Source organism: Onychomys torridus, chromosome 2 (assembly GCF_903995425.1).
Source record: "Onychomys torridus chromosome 2, mOncTor1.1, whole genome shotgun sequence".
Lineage (NCBI taxonomy): Eukaryota > Metazoa > Chordata > Mammalia > Rodentia > Cricetidae > Onychomys > Onychomys torridus.
Window position 1 is genome coordinate 166003762 of NC_050444.1, and position 13184 is coordinate 166016945.

General features: G+C 48.8%; 1 protein-coding gene across 2 annotated transcripts in view; it reads right to left on the minus strand.

Annotated features, from left to right (window-relative positions):
* Prdm16 (PR/SET domain 16) overlaps positions 1-13184 on the minus strand; it is a 321449-nt gene that overhangs the window by 149701 nt on the left and 158564 nt on the right. For both annotated transcript variants that reach the window (XM_036179796.1, XM_036179797.1), the window contains exon 3: positions 10504-10554. In XM_036179796.1, the coding sequence (XP_036035689.1) occupies positions 10504-10554 (51 nt within the window). The remainder of the gene's footprint in view (positions 1-10503; positions 10555-13184) is intronic.

Consider the following 13184-nt stretch of genomic DNA (forward strand, 5'->3'; position numbering starts at 1 on the left):
TTGAAAATTAAAAATAGTACAGAGCAAACAGCTCAGGAGGGTCTTGGAAATGTGTCCCCATAAAGCATATTCAATTTGAAATGGGGGTACAACAGAAGACAGAGAAAAGCAGAGGCCTTCTGTGTACAGGACTGGATTCCCAAGACCCCAACTCCAGGAGGGGAGAACCTTGGCAAATCAGCACCCTGGACAGCTCCCTGCCCCCCACAGTAGGTGCTTACCAAGTGTTTGTTCAGTGGGTGAAGGAAGCAAAGCTGGACTTTGTAGGCTGTGAAACTCCAGCATTCAAGAAATATTCTGTGAGAGCCTGTCTGGAAGAGCTGTCACACACAATGGCAGCCTTCAAAACTCAGATAAACCTTATAAAGTACCAGAAAATTTTATTTTTTCAGTAAGCCCAGTGTGACTTGGAACCAAGATGGCTCTAGAACTTTCTGATTACGTGTTGGGAGGCAAAGAACACTATGGGGCATGGCTGTAGAGACTCACTGACTGGCCTAGGAGTTTCCCATCACAAGGTGTCTCCATCTAGTCCCTGCTGGCAGAATGTCATCCAATATCCATGTCAGTGGGACCAAAGGCCTCATTTGAAGGCAAAAGAGAAGTTTTGAACACGAAAATTTTTAACTCAAGAAGCCAAACTGAATGACCATCACCATCAGTGCCAAGTATGCCTGCCCTGGCTCATGCTGCTGTGGTCAGCAGTGTGTGACACACTTTACATGACCTAACATATCAGAAATTGTAGCACACCTCATGAAATTATAATTTAAAACAATCCTTGTTATATCGCCAGGAAGCAGCCTGACATTGTGTACATTTACTTCTAGCCTCCTCATACATGTACATCTGTGTGTGTGTGTGTGTGTGTGTGTGTGTGTGTGTGTGTGTGTGTGTGTTTCACACCTGGGTATAACGTGCCACTTTTTCAAGATCTTTGTATGGCATACATGCATGTGGAAGTCAGAGGTTAACATAAGGTGTATTTCTAACCAACCCAGCATCTCTCACTGAACCTAGAGTTCACCAATTGGCTAAGATGGCCAGCCAGTTGACTCTAGGGATCCTCCTGTCTCTACTTACACAGTGCTGGGATTATATAGGCACATGTTTCCATGACTGGCTTTTACAATGAGTTTTAGGGATCTGAATTCAAATCTTCATGCTTGCACATCCAGAACCTTACTGACATAGCCATCTCCCCAGCTCTTAAAACTTTTTAAAAAGCCAGGCAGTTGTGGCATATGCCTTTAATCCCACCACTTGGGAGGCAGGCAGATCTCTGAGTTCAAGGCCACCCTGGTCTATAGAGCAAGTTCCAGGACAGCCAGGGCTACACAGAGAAACCCTGTCTTGAAACAACAGCAACAAATAAAATAAAGACTCCTTTTCCTACCAAGTTTTGGTTTATGAAAACAATAGTTGACAGAGCTCCACACAACTCCCCTCCAGCCCCCACCAGGGCTCCTTGACAGTTAACAAACTGTCCCTGTTAGAGGTTACAGTCATATTTGTTGCCGTTAATAAGCCAACATTGATACATTGTAATTGCCCCGAATTCAGGCTTACATTAGGGCTAACTCTGAGTAGAGCATTATCTGGGTTTGAACAGATGGACATGGCCTGGCATCTCTTGTCACAGTCCTATAGAGTAGCCCCTAGCTCTGACCAACCTGTGTACCCTGGCCCTTTTCCATGAAGCCCGGTGTCACAGATATGGATCCTGCCATGTGTTCATCTGCTGATGGCTCCACTCCCAGGCCCCCATGCATTTGAGATTTCTATTTGTTTTTCCTGTTTCCATTCTTTGACTTGCAAGCCTTGTTTTTGATAACAAGTTGTCTAGATAGTACTTTGGGGGCAGTGACCACTGGGTTGGTCGGTTTGGTTTATATACTCTGCTATCCAAACTTGCAACCATTAGTCAATGACAATCAGCCAGGAGCCACCCTAGGTTTCTTCTTTCCCAGCCCCATGCACATTATTTCCCAGCAAAAGGCCCTGGGACATCACTAAGATACACTTGGCATCTCCTGAAGCAAGTAGCCCATTTCCCCTACAGGTCTGGAGATGTCCTGTGTCGACCTGAGTCCAGCAGTGGCAGGTAAGGCTACAACAGTTGAATGTGGGGAAGGATGGCTATATGTTCTTCATTCTGTCTCTACATGGGATGCATAGAATTTGCCTTGGGTTTCATTCTCAACAGATCTAGAAGGATGAGCAGTGTCCTAGCTCGTGACCTGCAAACTAGCCAGGTGTCAACCCAGATACCACCTCCTTCAGAGAGCGTCCCATCCATTTCTAAGGCATAAATTAAGAGAGGCGGTGCTCACCTCCCCACTGTCCTGCTGGCCGAGGCTAGTGTGGGCAGAAGTGGCCATACCTTCTTTCTGTGCTCTGACATAGGGCCTAGCTACTTCTTCCTCTCCACCCCCAAGCCCTAGGATCATACACCTCAGACAACCAACAATGGATATTCATATCCTATTGGGTCTGGCCATCAGAGGAGAGCCATGCTCTACCGATGCCACATCCAAGGCATCCTGGCTTGTCTGCTTGAGTGAGTCAGGGAGGCTTTCAAGTCACCAGTTCCTAGAATGCTTTGTCATCTAGCATCCTCATGACTTACCAACACAAGTACTTTCAATGACCCCAGCTCACTCAAGCTTGCCAGGTGCTGAACTCAGCTAGGCCTATAGTGCACAACCAACCACTCTGGCTTTGGCTGTGGAAGGGCCCAAATCAGCCTCACATCATGCCTACAGAGCAATACTGGAGCCTGTGGAACCATCTGACACACATCCAAGAGTCCTTGCTACAGCCTGGCTACTGGCTAGCATTTGACAGTGTTGCATTGGCTCCTGTGCTGCCCTGTCTCCCTGCCCTCCAGTAAAGCTAAAGATGTCTTCAGGGTGACAGTAAACATGTCACAAGGACAGCATTCTCTAAGTGGCCAACACAAGTGTAGATGCCATGAATGGGTTTGTATGGCACCTGGAACACAACGCCTTGCTGGAACCCATCATGCCTGTCTGCCCTTCCCCTTTCCTGCCTCTGCTATGGCCCAGGAAAATCACAGATGTGATCCACAAGTTAGAGCTTGGACTCTGGGACAGCTGTGGCAGCTATGCATGGGAACCCTCGGAGCAGGAGTATTAATAGTGGGTGCAGGAGCCAGAGTTACCCCCTCCATACATTAGTGGTTCTCAACTTGTGGGTCATGGCCCCTTTGGGGTCACTTATCAGATATCCTGCATATCAGGTATTTACAATATGATTCATAACAGTAGCAAAACTAGTTATGAAATAGTAGCCAAATAACTTTATGGTTGGGGTCACCACAACATGAGGAACTATATGAAAAGGTCGCAGCATTAGGAAGGTTGAGAACCACTGCCTTAGAGGAATCAGCAAGCAAAAGTACTCTTGGGGTGTCAGTGGGCTTGTGCCTTCTCTCAGGCCTGGGCAGCCCCACCCCCTGGCTACCCTCCCTGCACCTAGTACAGCTGCCCTCTCTAACAACAGGTGGTTTCCTAGAAGTGAAGGAATGACACAGCCTTCCACAATGGCCTGTCTCCTCCAGAGAACTCCAACCAAGCAGGCAGCTCTTGTCCTGGGAAGCCTCCTCCTCTTCTTTCTACTCCAAGATTCCAGGGTCCACCTAAATCCTACCTGGAGACAAAGCTCTAAGGAGGTTCTGCCCTAAACAAACAAATACAGGAGAGTGTGGCTTCTGATGCTCTCAATGGACCCCAGAACCTGTTTTCTGCAGTGCCTAGAAGTTTAACCTGCTCCATAAGGAGGAAACAGACTCAACTTTTGTATCCTGCTGTGAGATGTTCTTCCAGGAATGTAGGGATGTCAGATGGCATGACACGGGCAAAATGATGGGCTGAAAGGAAGTGTTCAAGGCATCTGTGGTGCCCAAGCTGATAACCATCCTTGCTCAGCTATGCCAGTCACATGGTGCCTCTGTCTGCCCAGAACCTGGAGCGTCTTCGTATCAAGCATGGTAATGACGGGAACTGTGCAATGGAGCAGGTGCCTGGATGGCTGAAGGCCACAGCGGAACCTCCTCATCTAGGCTTATGACTCTGGACTTGGCTGAGTCTGTATTTGTGTGTTTAGGGCAGAAGATTCTAAAGCAAACCTCCAGCTGATATATATTTCTCTCCTAGTAGTGCAGCACAATTTAATTAACTCAATATTGCACCCACCTGAAGATTACAGACCGACTTTATTGACGCCTCCATCTGGCTCCTATAAAGCCAGTAATGCGGCCAATAAATCCTGTTCAGATCTGGGTGCGGGGGGAGGCCGTCTCACTTGGCCATCTTCCTCGGTGCTCTCTTGCAAGGGCTGCTTGGGTGACAGTGACAAGGTCTGAGAACCCCACAAGGGTCACCTGTATGCCAATAGATGCTGCTGACTTGTGAGGACGGGTCAGCACGTCACTGTGAACTCTGTGCTGTAGATGGAGAGACTCTACCCTGGAGACAGGCCTTTGAGAGGCCCAATGCTCACAGCCTGAGTTCAGACAACCAAGCCCTTGCTTTCTCACCTCTAGTGTGGTGCTGCCATGGTTCCAACTGCCCAGTCTGTCCACTCTAGAACCGTGCCAGCTGCTCCCTCCACATCTGACTTAATTCCTGGACCATGTAGAGCACTGGGCCTATAACTATGTGTTTTCAGAGGAGGACAATGTGGTCACAACTTCAATGTTCAAAGTAAGAGTAGGGCCTGGTTCCTGGGTGGGATGGGCTAGGATGAGAGCTCCTAATCCAGGCCTCCAGGGCAAGGGGCCTCTGTTGACAGTTTCTGATGCCAGAGAAGGGTCCCCAGGGGCATCTGCTCTCCTTCCCTGCTTGAAACCCAGGAGAGGGTAGAGTCAGCCAGCTTCCTGATCCTGGCCTCCTCCAGGACCTTTACCTAGAGACTTCCTCAGAGATCCTTTGTGAACGCCACGTAAGAGGTTTCTGAGAAAGCAAAATCTGACTTATTTCTCACACAAAGGGAGAAATGAACACAGTCCCCCCGACCTGCCCAGCCCTGTGTACTCCCAAGCCTCCTCCAGTTAGCCTAATGCTGTCTCAGCCTTCATCCCACATGCAGGGCCCTGGAGACAACACCCACGGGAGCAGGTAATAAATTACCGCCAGGAAATTAATTAGCTGCACCTCTGCCCACCTAATCTGATGGTTTAAGCTGATTTAAGGGAGCCTCTAATGGGGGTGGGGTTGTGGGGGGGTGTGATCAGCCTCACCTCTGCTCAGGAGTACATTTACACAATCATCACCAAGCTGTGGGTTGCCCACAACTCACTGAGGCCACGCTAACGGGCCATTAGTCACCCTTATCATCTTACAAAGGGGCCACAGTTCGAGGCCCTGCCCTAAGAAGCTAGTTCAGGTGCTGCAAGGGGGTGAGATCAGAGTCCAGTTGGGGCCCCAAGCTGCCCTCGATGGGGGTGGCTAGAGCTTCTACGGTAGCCCCTCCCCCAGACTGCTTTCTGCCTGTCACTGGAGAGAGTCCTGGAAGGGGCCTTTCTGGACAAGTCTCAAGTTGTAAAAGCAGCATCCTCTGTCCTGCAGAGAGGGGTGAGGGAAGAAGCCAGACAAGTAGGCAGTTTTAGAGAGCCACTGGGGGTCTCAAGGCCAGTGGCCCAGCCCCCTCAGGAGACGGGACCCTTGGAGGCAGCACTTCCCGACTTTCTGCTGTCTCGGTGGCCATGTTACACCTCTTCACTTTGCAGCCTTTGATTCAGCAAAATCAAGGATGCAAACTTCTTAGGAGTACTTAGTTTCCATGGCAACTGAAGCTGACCTCAACATTATTGTTCTCAAGAGGGGACTGACTTTGCTATATGTTCATTCACTGAATTAATGGACTCCCGGTTCTTTTATCAGCAACCCCAGAACAATGGAAAGAGAGACATGTCCTCAAAGGGCTTTCAACCACTGTCCAGCCTTTTGTCCCCGGCTTACTGCAACGAGGCAAGTCTATTCAGCCCGAGATTATCAAAATCAACTCGGGGCTGTCTCCGGGGCAGCTAAACACACTTTAGTTTCATAAAGACATAACTGATCCCACATGCAAATTAATAATTTCAATCGCAGCGTTTGTTGTGTTAGCAGTGTTTTTTGGTTGTTGGGGTTTTTGTTTTTAGGGTTTTTTTTTTTTTTTTTTTTTAATAAAGAGTCTGTAGGGAAAATGCAGTATAGTCATGTACCTTGATGGGTTCTGACTGGCCAGCTGTCTGGTAAGGGCCCGAGAGGAAGAGGTTCCTAGGCTCATCTCAGTGACATAGCCTTAGCCAAGCTATGGGTGGTGGTGGAGAGCCTTCCGGTTTCAATAAATCCCAGCCAGATCCTGACCTGTGGGTCAGTGCCTTGTTGCAGATCAGCAGTATGTGTCTCCCCACTGCCTCACCCTCCAGCTACACAGGAACACTATAAACCAATCCCTGGATGCACAATTCTTGTGAAGAAACAGTCTGCAGAGACAAGCAGCTCAGTTACTTGTGGCCAGGTTTAGATCTCGGGTGTGTGACATCCAAATAATTGCTTCACAAAAGCCACTTGGTAGTTGCCTAGTTGCCTGGGGTCCCACCTCCTCAGCAGGCTGAGTTCACACTCCTGGCCCCAGTCATCCTTCACAAGCCCTGAGGCCTCTGGGCTTCCGGTCACCAGTGGCAGCTCACCCAGGACCATACATGGGAAAAAGGTCCCCCAGCCCAGTGGGAAAGACTATGCTTCTACCACCCAAATAATCATTTCACAGATTTTCATAATCATCAATCAATCATCCTGTTTGGACCACTTGAGAGCTATCAGGTGGCTTTTATGACCTGTAGCATTTTGTACGAAATAATAACTGGAAGAGATTTATGGACCCATCGCTGACCCTCTCTATTTATTCTTTACTCTTTCTGTGCCTCCTGCCATGGCCCAGGAGTGCTGGCTGGCCCTTCCAGACAGGAACCTTTCCAGGCCCTGAGTCCCAGTTATAATGGTACAAATCCCCAATTTCTTTATTTGGGGGCGGAGAGGGAGCAGAGAAAGGGAGGAAAGGCGGAAATAAAAATACAAGAGAAAAAGGTCACTTCCTTTCATTTGTGTTTTCTCCCAGTTGCCCTGTATTAACACCTCCTTCCTTTGCAAGATGCAGAAAGAAAACAAGATAAAGTAGGACAAAGGGAAAGGCCGTGGGGCCCTGTGTTTCCCTTTTCATATCACTGAAGAGATTGAATCAAAATTCCTTCGCCCGATACCATCTCCCTGGGTGGACTACACTCTTGTTAACGGATAAATTCAAGCCCTCCAGAAAGTCAAAGAATAAATTTAAGCCTTTGCCAAATGTCTATCCTATTGGATTTTGATAAGGCGGCCATTGAGCCTTAATAATGTCTTCCATCCATTTTCTGCGAGCCCTTAACACGGCTCTTTATTCCTCCCCAAAGCCTCTTCTCCCGGCCTTTTTATTACGGGCTCCGACGTGCTCTCCAGGGAGCCGCGCAGCCGAGTGATGGATGGACAGCTCGCTAGATTATCTCCCGCAGATGTTTGCTCTCCAGGAGCCCCGGGCTTCCCTCTAAGTAAACAGACTAAATAGAGTCGCCAGCAGAGGGGCAGCCCCAGAGGTCCTGGGTTCCGCTGTGGAAAGAAGCTTGACTGGGTCCGACCACAGCTGAAGTGACTTCTGGGGAAGCTCAAGTGATGTGCCCCGAGGGCATGAAGGACAGGTGTGGAGATGGCATCGTAATTCAGGTGTTTGAGGTTTGGAACACAGGCACAGAAGCTGGGGACATGTGGCCACAAGAGATGGAAATGTTAGGGACAACAGAGTCCAGAGGGATGCTCAGAGTAAGAGACAGAAGGGTTAATGGGGTGAGCAGGAGCCTGGGTCCAGTGAGGGACAAAGGGGAGCAAATTGGGGGGACTGACTGAGCCAGTGGCAGCTTCGATCAGTGCTGGTCTTCAGAGTCTTGGATGTGAATCTTGACACAGCTGTCCCATGTGTAGCCATGCTTGCCTGGCTCCTACTGCAAATTCTGAATACATTCAGAAGAATGCACTCTCTCTGTAGTAACTGTTTTCCAATACTTAATATTTACAATAGCAACCTCCCTCCATGTCTCCTTCCTGCATCAGTGTCAAGGGCTGAAAGAACTAAATCAAGTCTGCTACATTTCACAGAAGCAGATGAAGGGCAGGAAATATACGAAGCTCAGAGATGATGGTAATTCAACAACCCCAGGCCAGCCACATGCTCCTTTGCCCCATATTTCCCTATCATATTCTTAATACAAGTGTGCATGTCTTTGGCATTGCCTCAGGGGGAAAAAAGGCATCAGTAGCATCAGGTGACACATCTGTGAGTGATGTAGAAACTTCCACCTAGTCAGAGGTTCAAAGTCATATGTGTCCCCTATTGCCCTTGGCCCTGGCATGTGACCCCCATCTTCAGTTCAGTCCCCTCCACTTTCCATTACTCAGGTCCAGACCTAAGACTAGGTTTTAATTCTTGTTCAGTGATCCTGGAGAAGCAGGGATGTCTGAACTCAGCCAAAGCTGGAAAACTTCTGTTCAGCAGCCCCTGGGGTACGCTGCAGCAGCTCCCCAGCCTCATGAGAAGCACTATAGAGCTTGGACAAGCAGTCTCTAACTTCCTTCAATAGGGCAGAAGAAGGAAACAGGCTGGGATGGCCACTGAGAAGCCTGCTGGGACACAGCCACCCATGTCCCCTTCAGGCAGGCTTCTAAGATGCTCCAGCCTATATGGAGTTGGTCTATTGGGGCCCCCTGGTTCTCTGAGCTCCTCAGCCTAGCTGCAGCTTCAGGGGCATCACAGGGACCTGAAATTGAGACAGCTCTGACCCCCAAGCATCTTCAAGTGGGTCTCTGGTTGTGGTGTACTTTACAATATCCCACAAACAGCTCTCAGGATGATCTGGGGCCAAGTTAGATACAACCTCACAGAACCATATTTTGTAAGGAAAAAAAAAAATACAAATCACAAACAGCATCCCCACCTCCCACCCCAGAGCGAGAGGAGAAGAGCCAAGCTCATTCCTGTCATCTGTTATTTTGTTTCCATTCAAAAGCATCCAGCACTTTCCTGTTCATGGCCCTTTACATTTGAACTTGACCTTTTGATCTCCTGCCTTAACCCTTACACCCCAGCTGGGCAGCACACCCAAAGACACACAGACAACAAGGTGGTCTCTGTGAGTAACACTCTGCCAAGCTCTGCTTGTGGCACAGGGTAGACTGTGCTTCTCTTTTCCACAGTATTTGAGATACAGAATTCTGCTCCAGCCCCCACCCTTTTCTTTCAAAAAAACATAAATTTATCCAGAGAAGAAAAGGAGGGAGAAAATCTGATCCATGGCACACTTAAAAGGTGGAAGGATAGAGGAAGGAAAGGACACTGTCACAACTTCATCTCCAAAATGCTGCCTGAGGTTTGTCCCATCCCTTGCAGAGAGCTCTGCCCATGTGTCTAGCTTAGTGTACATCATGATGGTCAGGCTTGTCTGCTCCCTGGGGTGGCAGGACTCCTCAAGTGCACATTCCGGGTGAATAACATTGGGTGGACTGTGTGGTGCTGATGCAGCCTCCCCAACAGCCTGAGCTGAGACCTCACCACCACTTCCAGGTAGCAATGTGTGTAAATGGCTCTCCATGCCCACTTTTGTTCCTGGGCAAAGATACCCAGAGAGATGTTACTTTAATTTTATGGGAAGATTGTAAACACAGGATAAGACACTGTGTGAACATGTGCGTTTTTCTGTGCATGCATGCATTGTGAGCAATACCCAGTGAACGAGCTCAAGGAAAGCTTTGGAGCTCACTGGAGACCATCTTCTTACCACTATGTAGACTGCGGTGTGAACATTCAGGTGTGTTCGCACCTCTGTGTGTGTGTCTCCTTGGGCCATGTGTATTTTCCCCTCCACATAGCTCTCTCGCTGTCTCTGGGTCTTTCAAAGCTGTGTTTGTCGACCAGCTATGATCCATCATCAGCCAGAAAGGGGGTAGACAATGCCCAGTTGAAGCTTTTTCTTTTGCTTAATGCTTTGCTTACTTAAAGCGACGCTTGAGCCCTCTTTGGGAGTTAAGAGTGCAGCGAAAGGATCTGTTGAATCTGCGGCCCGTTGTGGGGCCCCCCAATATTCTTTTCATGTGAGTATTCAGTGAAGACAGTTAAATAAACACAACCTGTCTTTATTTAGTTTCCATGTGTCTGCATGGCCTGCAGCATTCCCACGGGCCCAGGGTTGTCCTCTGTTCTCAAGAGCTGGGGTGGCTTAGTGGGGTGACCCCCCACCACCACTTACACAGTGAAAACGAGTGTCTCCCCAATGGCATTCATATACTGTGTGCAGATAATGCTCTGCTCATAGACTGCCTCTTTGCTCTGTAGCTGAGGAACAACAGCATAGCTGTCCTGCCAGGGACTATGTAAGGGTGCTGGGACAAAGGCAGGAATGCCTTTGCCTACCTTTTTGATGCAGCTCTCCTGGGATGACACCTCTGTATCCGTCAGCATCTGCTGCAAAGAAAATTGGAAAGGGCTGTTAGTGACCAACAGGTATCAGCTTCAAGCTGCAGAGGGCTGTGAACCGTAGGCAGATCAACACCTTGCCAGTATGGAGGCAAGAAAGGAAGGGAAACTCTTTGCTGGGGACTCTTTCAGTTGTGTGTGTGTGTGTGTGTGTGTGTGTGTGTGTGTGTGTGTGTGTGTGTAGGGGTGATAAAATAACCTGACCAAAAGCAACACTCAGGAGGAAAGGGTTAACCTGGTCTACAATTCTAGGTTGCAATCTATTGTTTTGGAAAAGTCAAGGCCAGGACTCATATAGCTAGTCACATCATATCCACAGTCAAGAGCAAAGTGAATATGCATGTCCTTGATCATTTGCTTAGTACCCTTATTCTAACAGAAGTCCCCCATTTGCTGGGGACTAAAATCACCCCTGAGAGGTGTTTCTTCCCTGCAAATGTCGTAGTTGGTTCTTTACAGTTCCACTTCAGAGACAGCGCTGCTCTGCTGAGAACCCATGGCCCATTAGTAACAGGGTGAGGGCTGATACATCTTAAGACAGGCCACCTTTGGTTGCCACCAGCAGGGAGTCCAGATCCTGAAAGCGACGATGCAGTCTTCAAGCTGTCAGAAAACTCAGCAGAGCATATGTAAAAGCGGCTCTGCTCCAGGTGCAGGCATGGTCCTGTCCTCCTGGGGATTCCCAAGTTTGGCCTGGGAGGCAGAGCTCAAGGAAGCCATGAGTTCCAGCTCTGTTCTAGAAGATAGCAGATGTTGCAGGAGCAAGCATGGGGCTCCTTAAGTCAAGTCTGAGATGGTAGCATGTCACTTGCTCTCATTAATGTGACATGCCTTGGTAAGGAAGATGGCTCTTTGTAGCCTATGGGGGCACTTCTCCAGCTTTGGTGCTGGATATCGTGAAGGTACCTGGTGGACCACAGTAGACCCTCACCCCTCTACCTCCCAGATACATCTGGCAACAGAAGAGGGAGAGCACCATCCTCAGCTCCTTCTGTCCCAAAGCCTCCCATACAGCTCTCCTTGGCTCCGATCTGCACAGCTGTGGCATTTTACCCCACATCTCCTCTCAGAAAACCACCAACCCTGCCTAGAGGGTTGGCACTTCAGCAACCAGACACAAAGTGCTAAAGCTAAGCAAACAGACAATTGAGCGCTTCGAGTTGGGCGTTCCCCTTCTGGATTGGAAGTCCAGCTCATAGACTCATGTTCGTAAATTATAATGTCAGGAACCAAGATGGAAAATCATACTTGAAAAATAAAAGGAGGAGTGATGTCAAACCCAAGGGTTTTCTTTCCCTCCCCTCCATGCTACCCTGAGGTGCCCATGTGTGCCCGTGCAGACCGGCAAGGGAATGTAGTACACCAAACAGGCTCTGCCTGGCTCAGCTGTAATAACAAGAGGCCATATTCTAAATGTTGGGAATTCTAACCAATTGGGAATTTTATGTTTCTTTTAATAAATTCTGAAAGTGTGGTTTGGAAAGTGACTCTAAGTGAAAAGTGAGAGTGAAGCAAGGCTAGGTGAATGCCATACAGGATTCACGCCAGCCTCGAGGAGACACCACCAGTGACCCAGTGACGTGCTATGCCCGGCCTGGCTGGATTCTGCCTCATGACGCATGACAGCTGCAGAAACCAGCCAGAGCTGAGCTGTGGACAGCTATGCTTCTGTCTGTCCTACCAACTCCCCGCCCCCAAATATGGTTTCTCTTCTCCCTCAAAGCAGGGCTAGGGAGGGTGGAGGGGATCCTGAGAGAGTGAGATTGACCACCTAACCCTAGAAATGCCTAGAAGTCTGCACTCACGATAGAGGCAAAGATCACCCAAGGAGGTAGGTCTCTTCCTGATACACAGACATTCTATCCAAATCTGTCCCCTAGATGCTGTTCCCAGTGGGGACAGAGATCTCTTGGTTAAATATGTGCATGGTAGTGGTTCTGTGCTGCTGGCCACCCATGGTAGGATAAGGAACCAGTCCTGTGGGCCATTAGCTCTCTTGTCTTTTAATGGTATGTCTTGAGTCAGGACACAATTGGTATTTTCATTTTTTTCTCAGGGAAGTAATGCTTGCACTACACAGAGAAGACTAGACACAGCCAGGGAGGGAGGAGCCATCAGGAAGATGCTCCTTATAGAGACCACATGTATCCTATATGCTCAACAAAGAGCAGATACTGCTACAAACCTAGTGCATGTCTCCAAACTCCATCACTTTAGTGAATGGGGATCCTCATGCTGAAACCCAGCAGTGAGAATTCTCAGCTGCTTTACCTAGATGGAAGTTCTACCTGGTCACCTCATCCCTATTAGGATCCTTTCCTAGGGTCCCAGGCTTCAAGGACACATGAACACACACACACACACACACACACACACACACACACACACACACACACACGTTGCAAAGTCCCTGAGTATATGCTGTGTGTGCTGAACCTGTCAACAGACAGGTCACAGGAGACCATGTGATGTTTTAGGACCAGTCTAAGGAGCTTGTTTGGTGGCATTCCACAGTCACCTTGCACTAACACACTAACGTCAACACAGTGCTAGACACTGGAGAGAGGGCTAGGGCACAGGGCGGGTACAAGGTGTTTCTGGCTGCTCTCCTTTTGCAC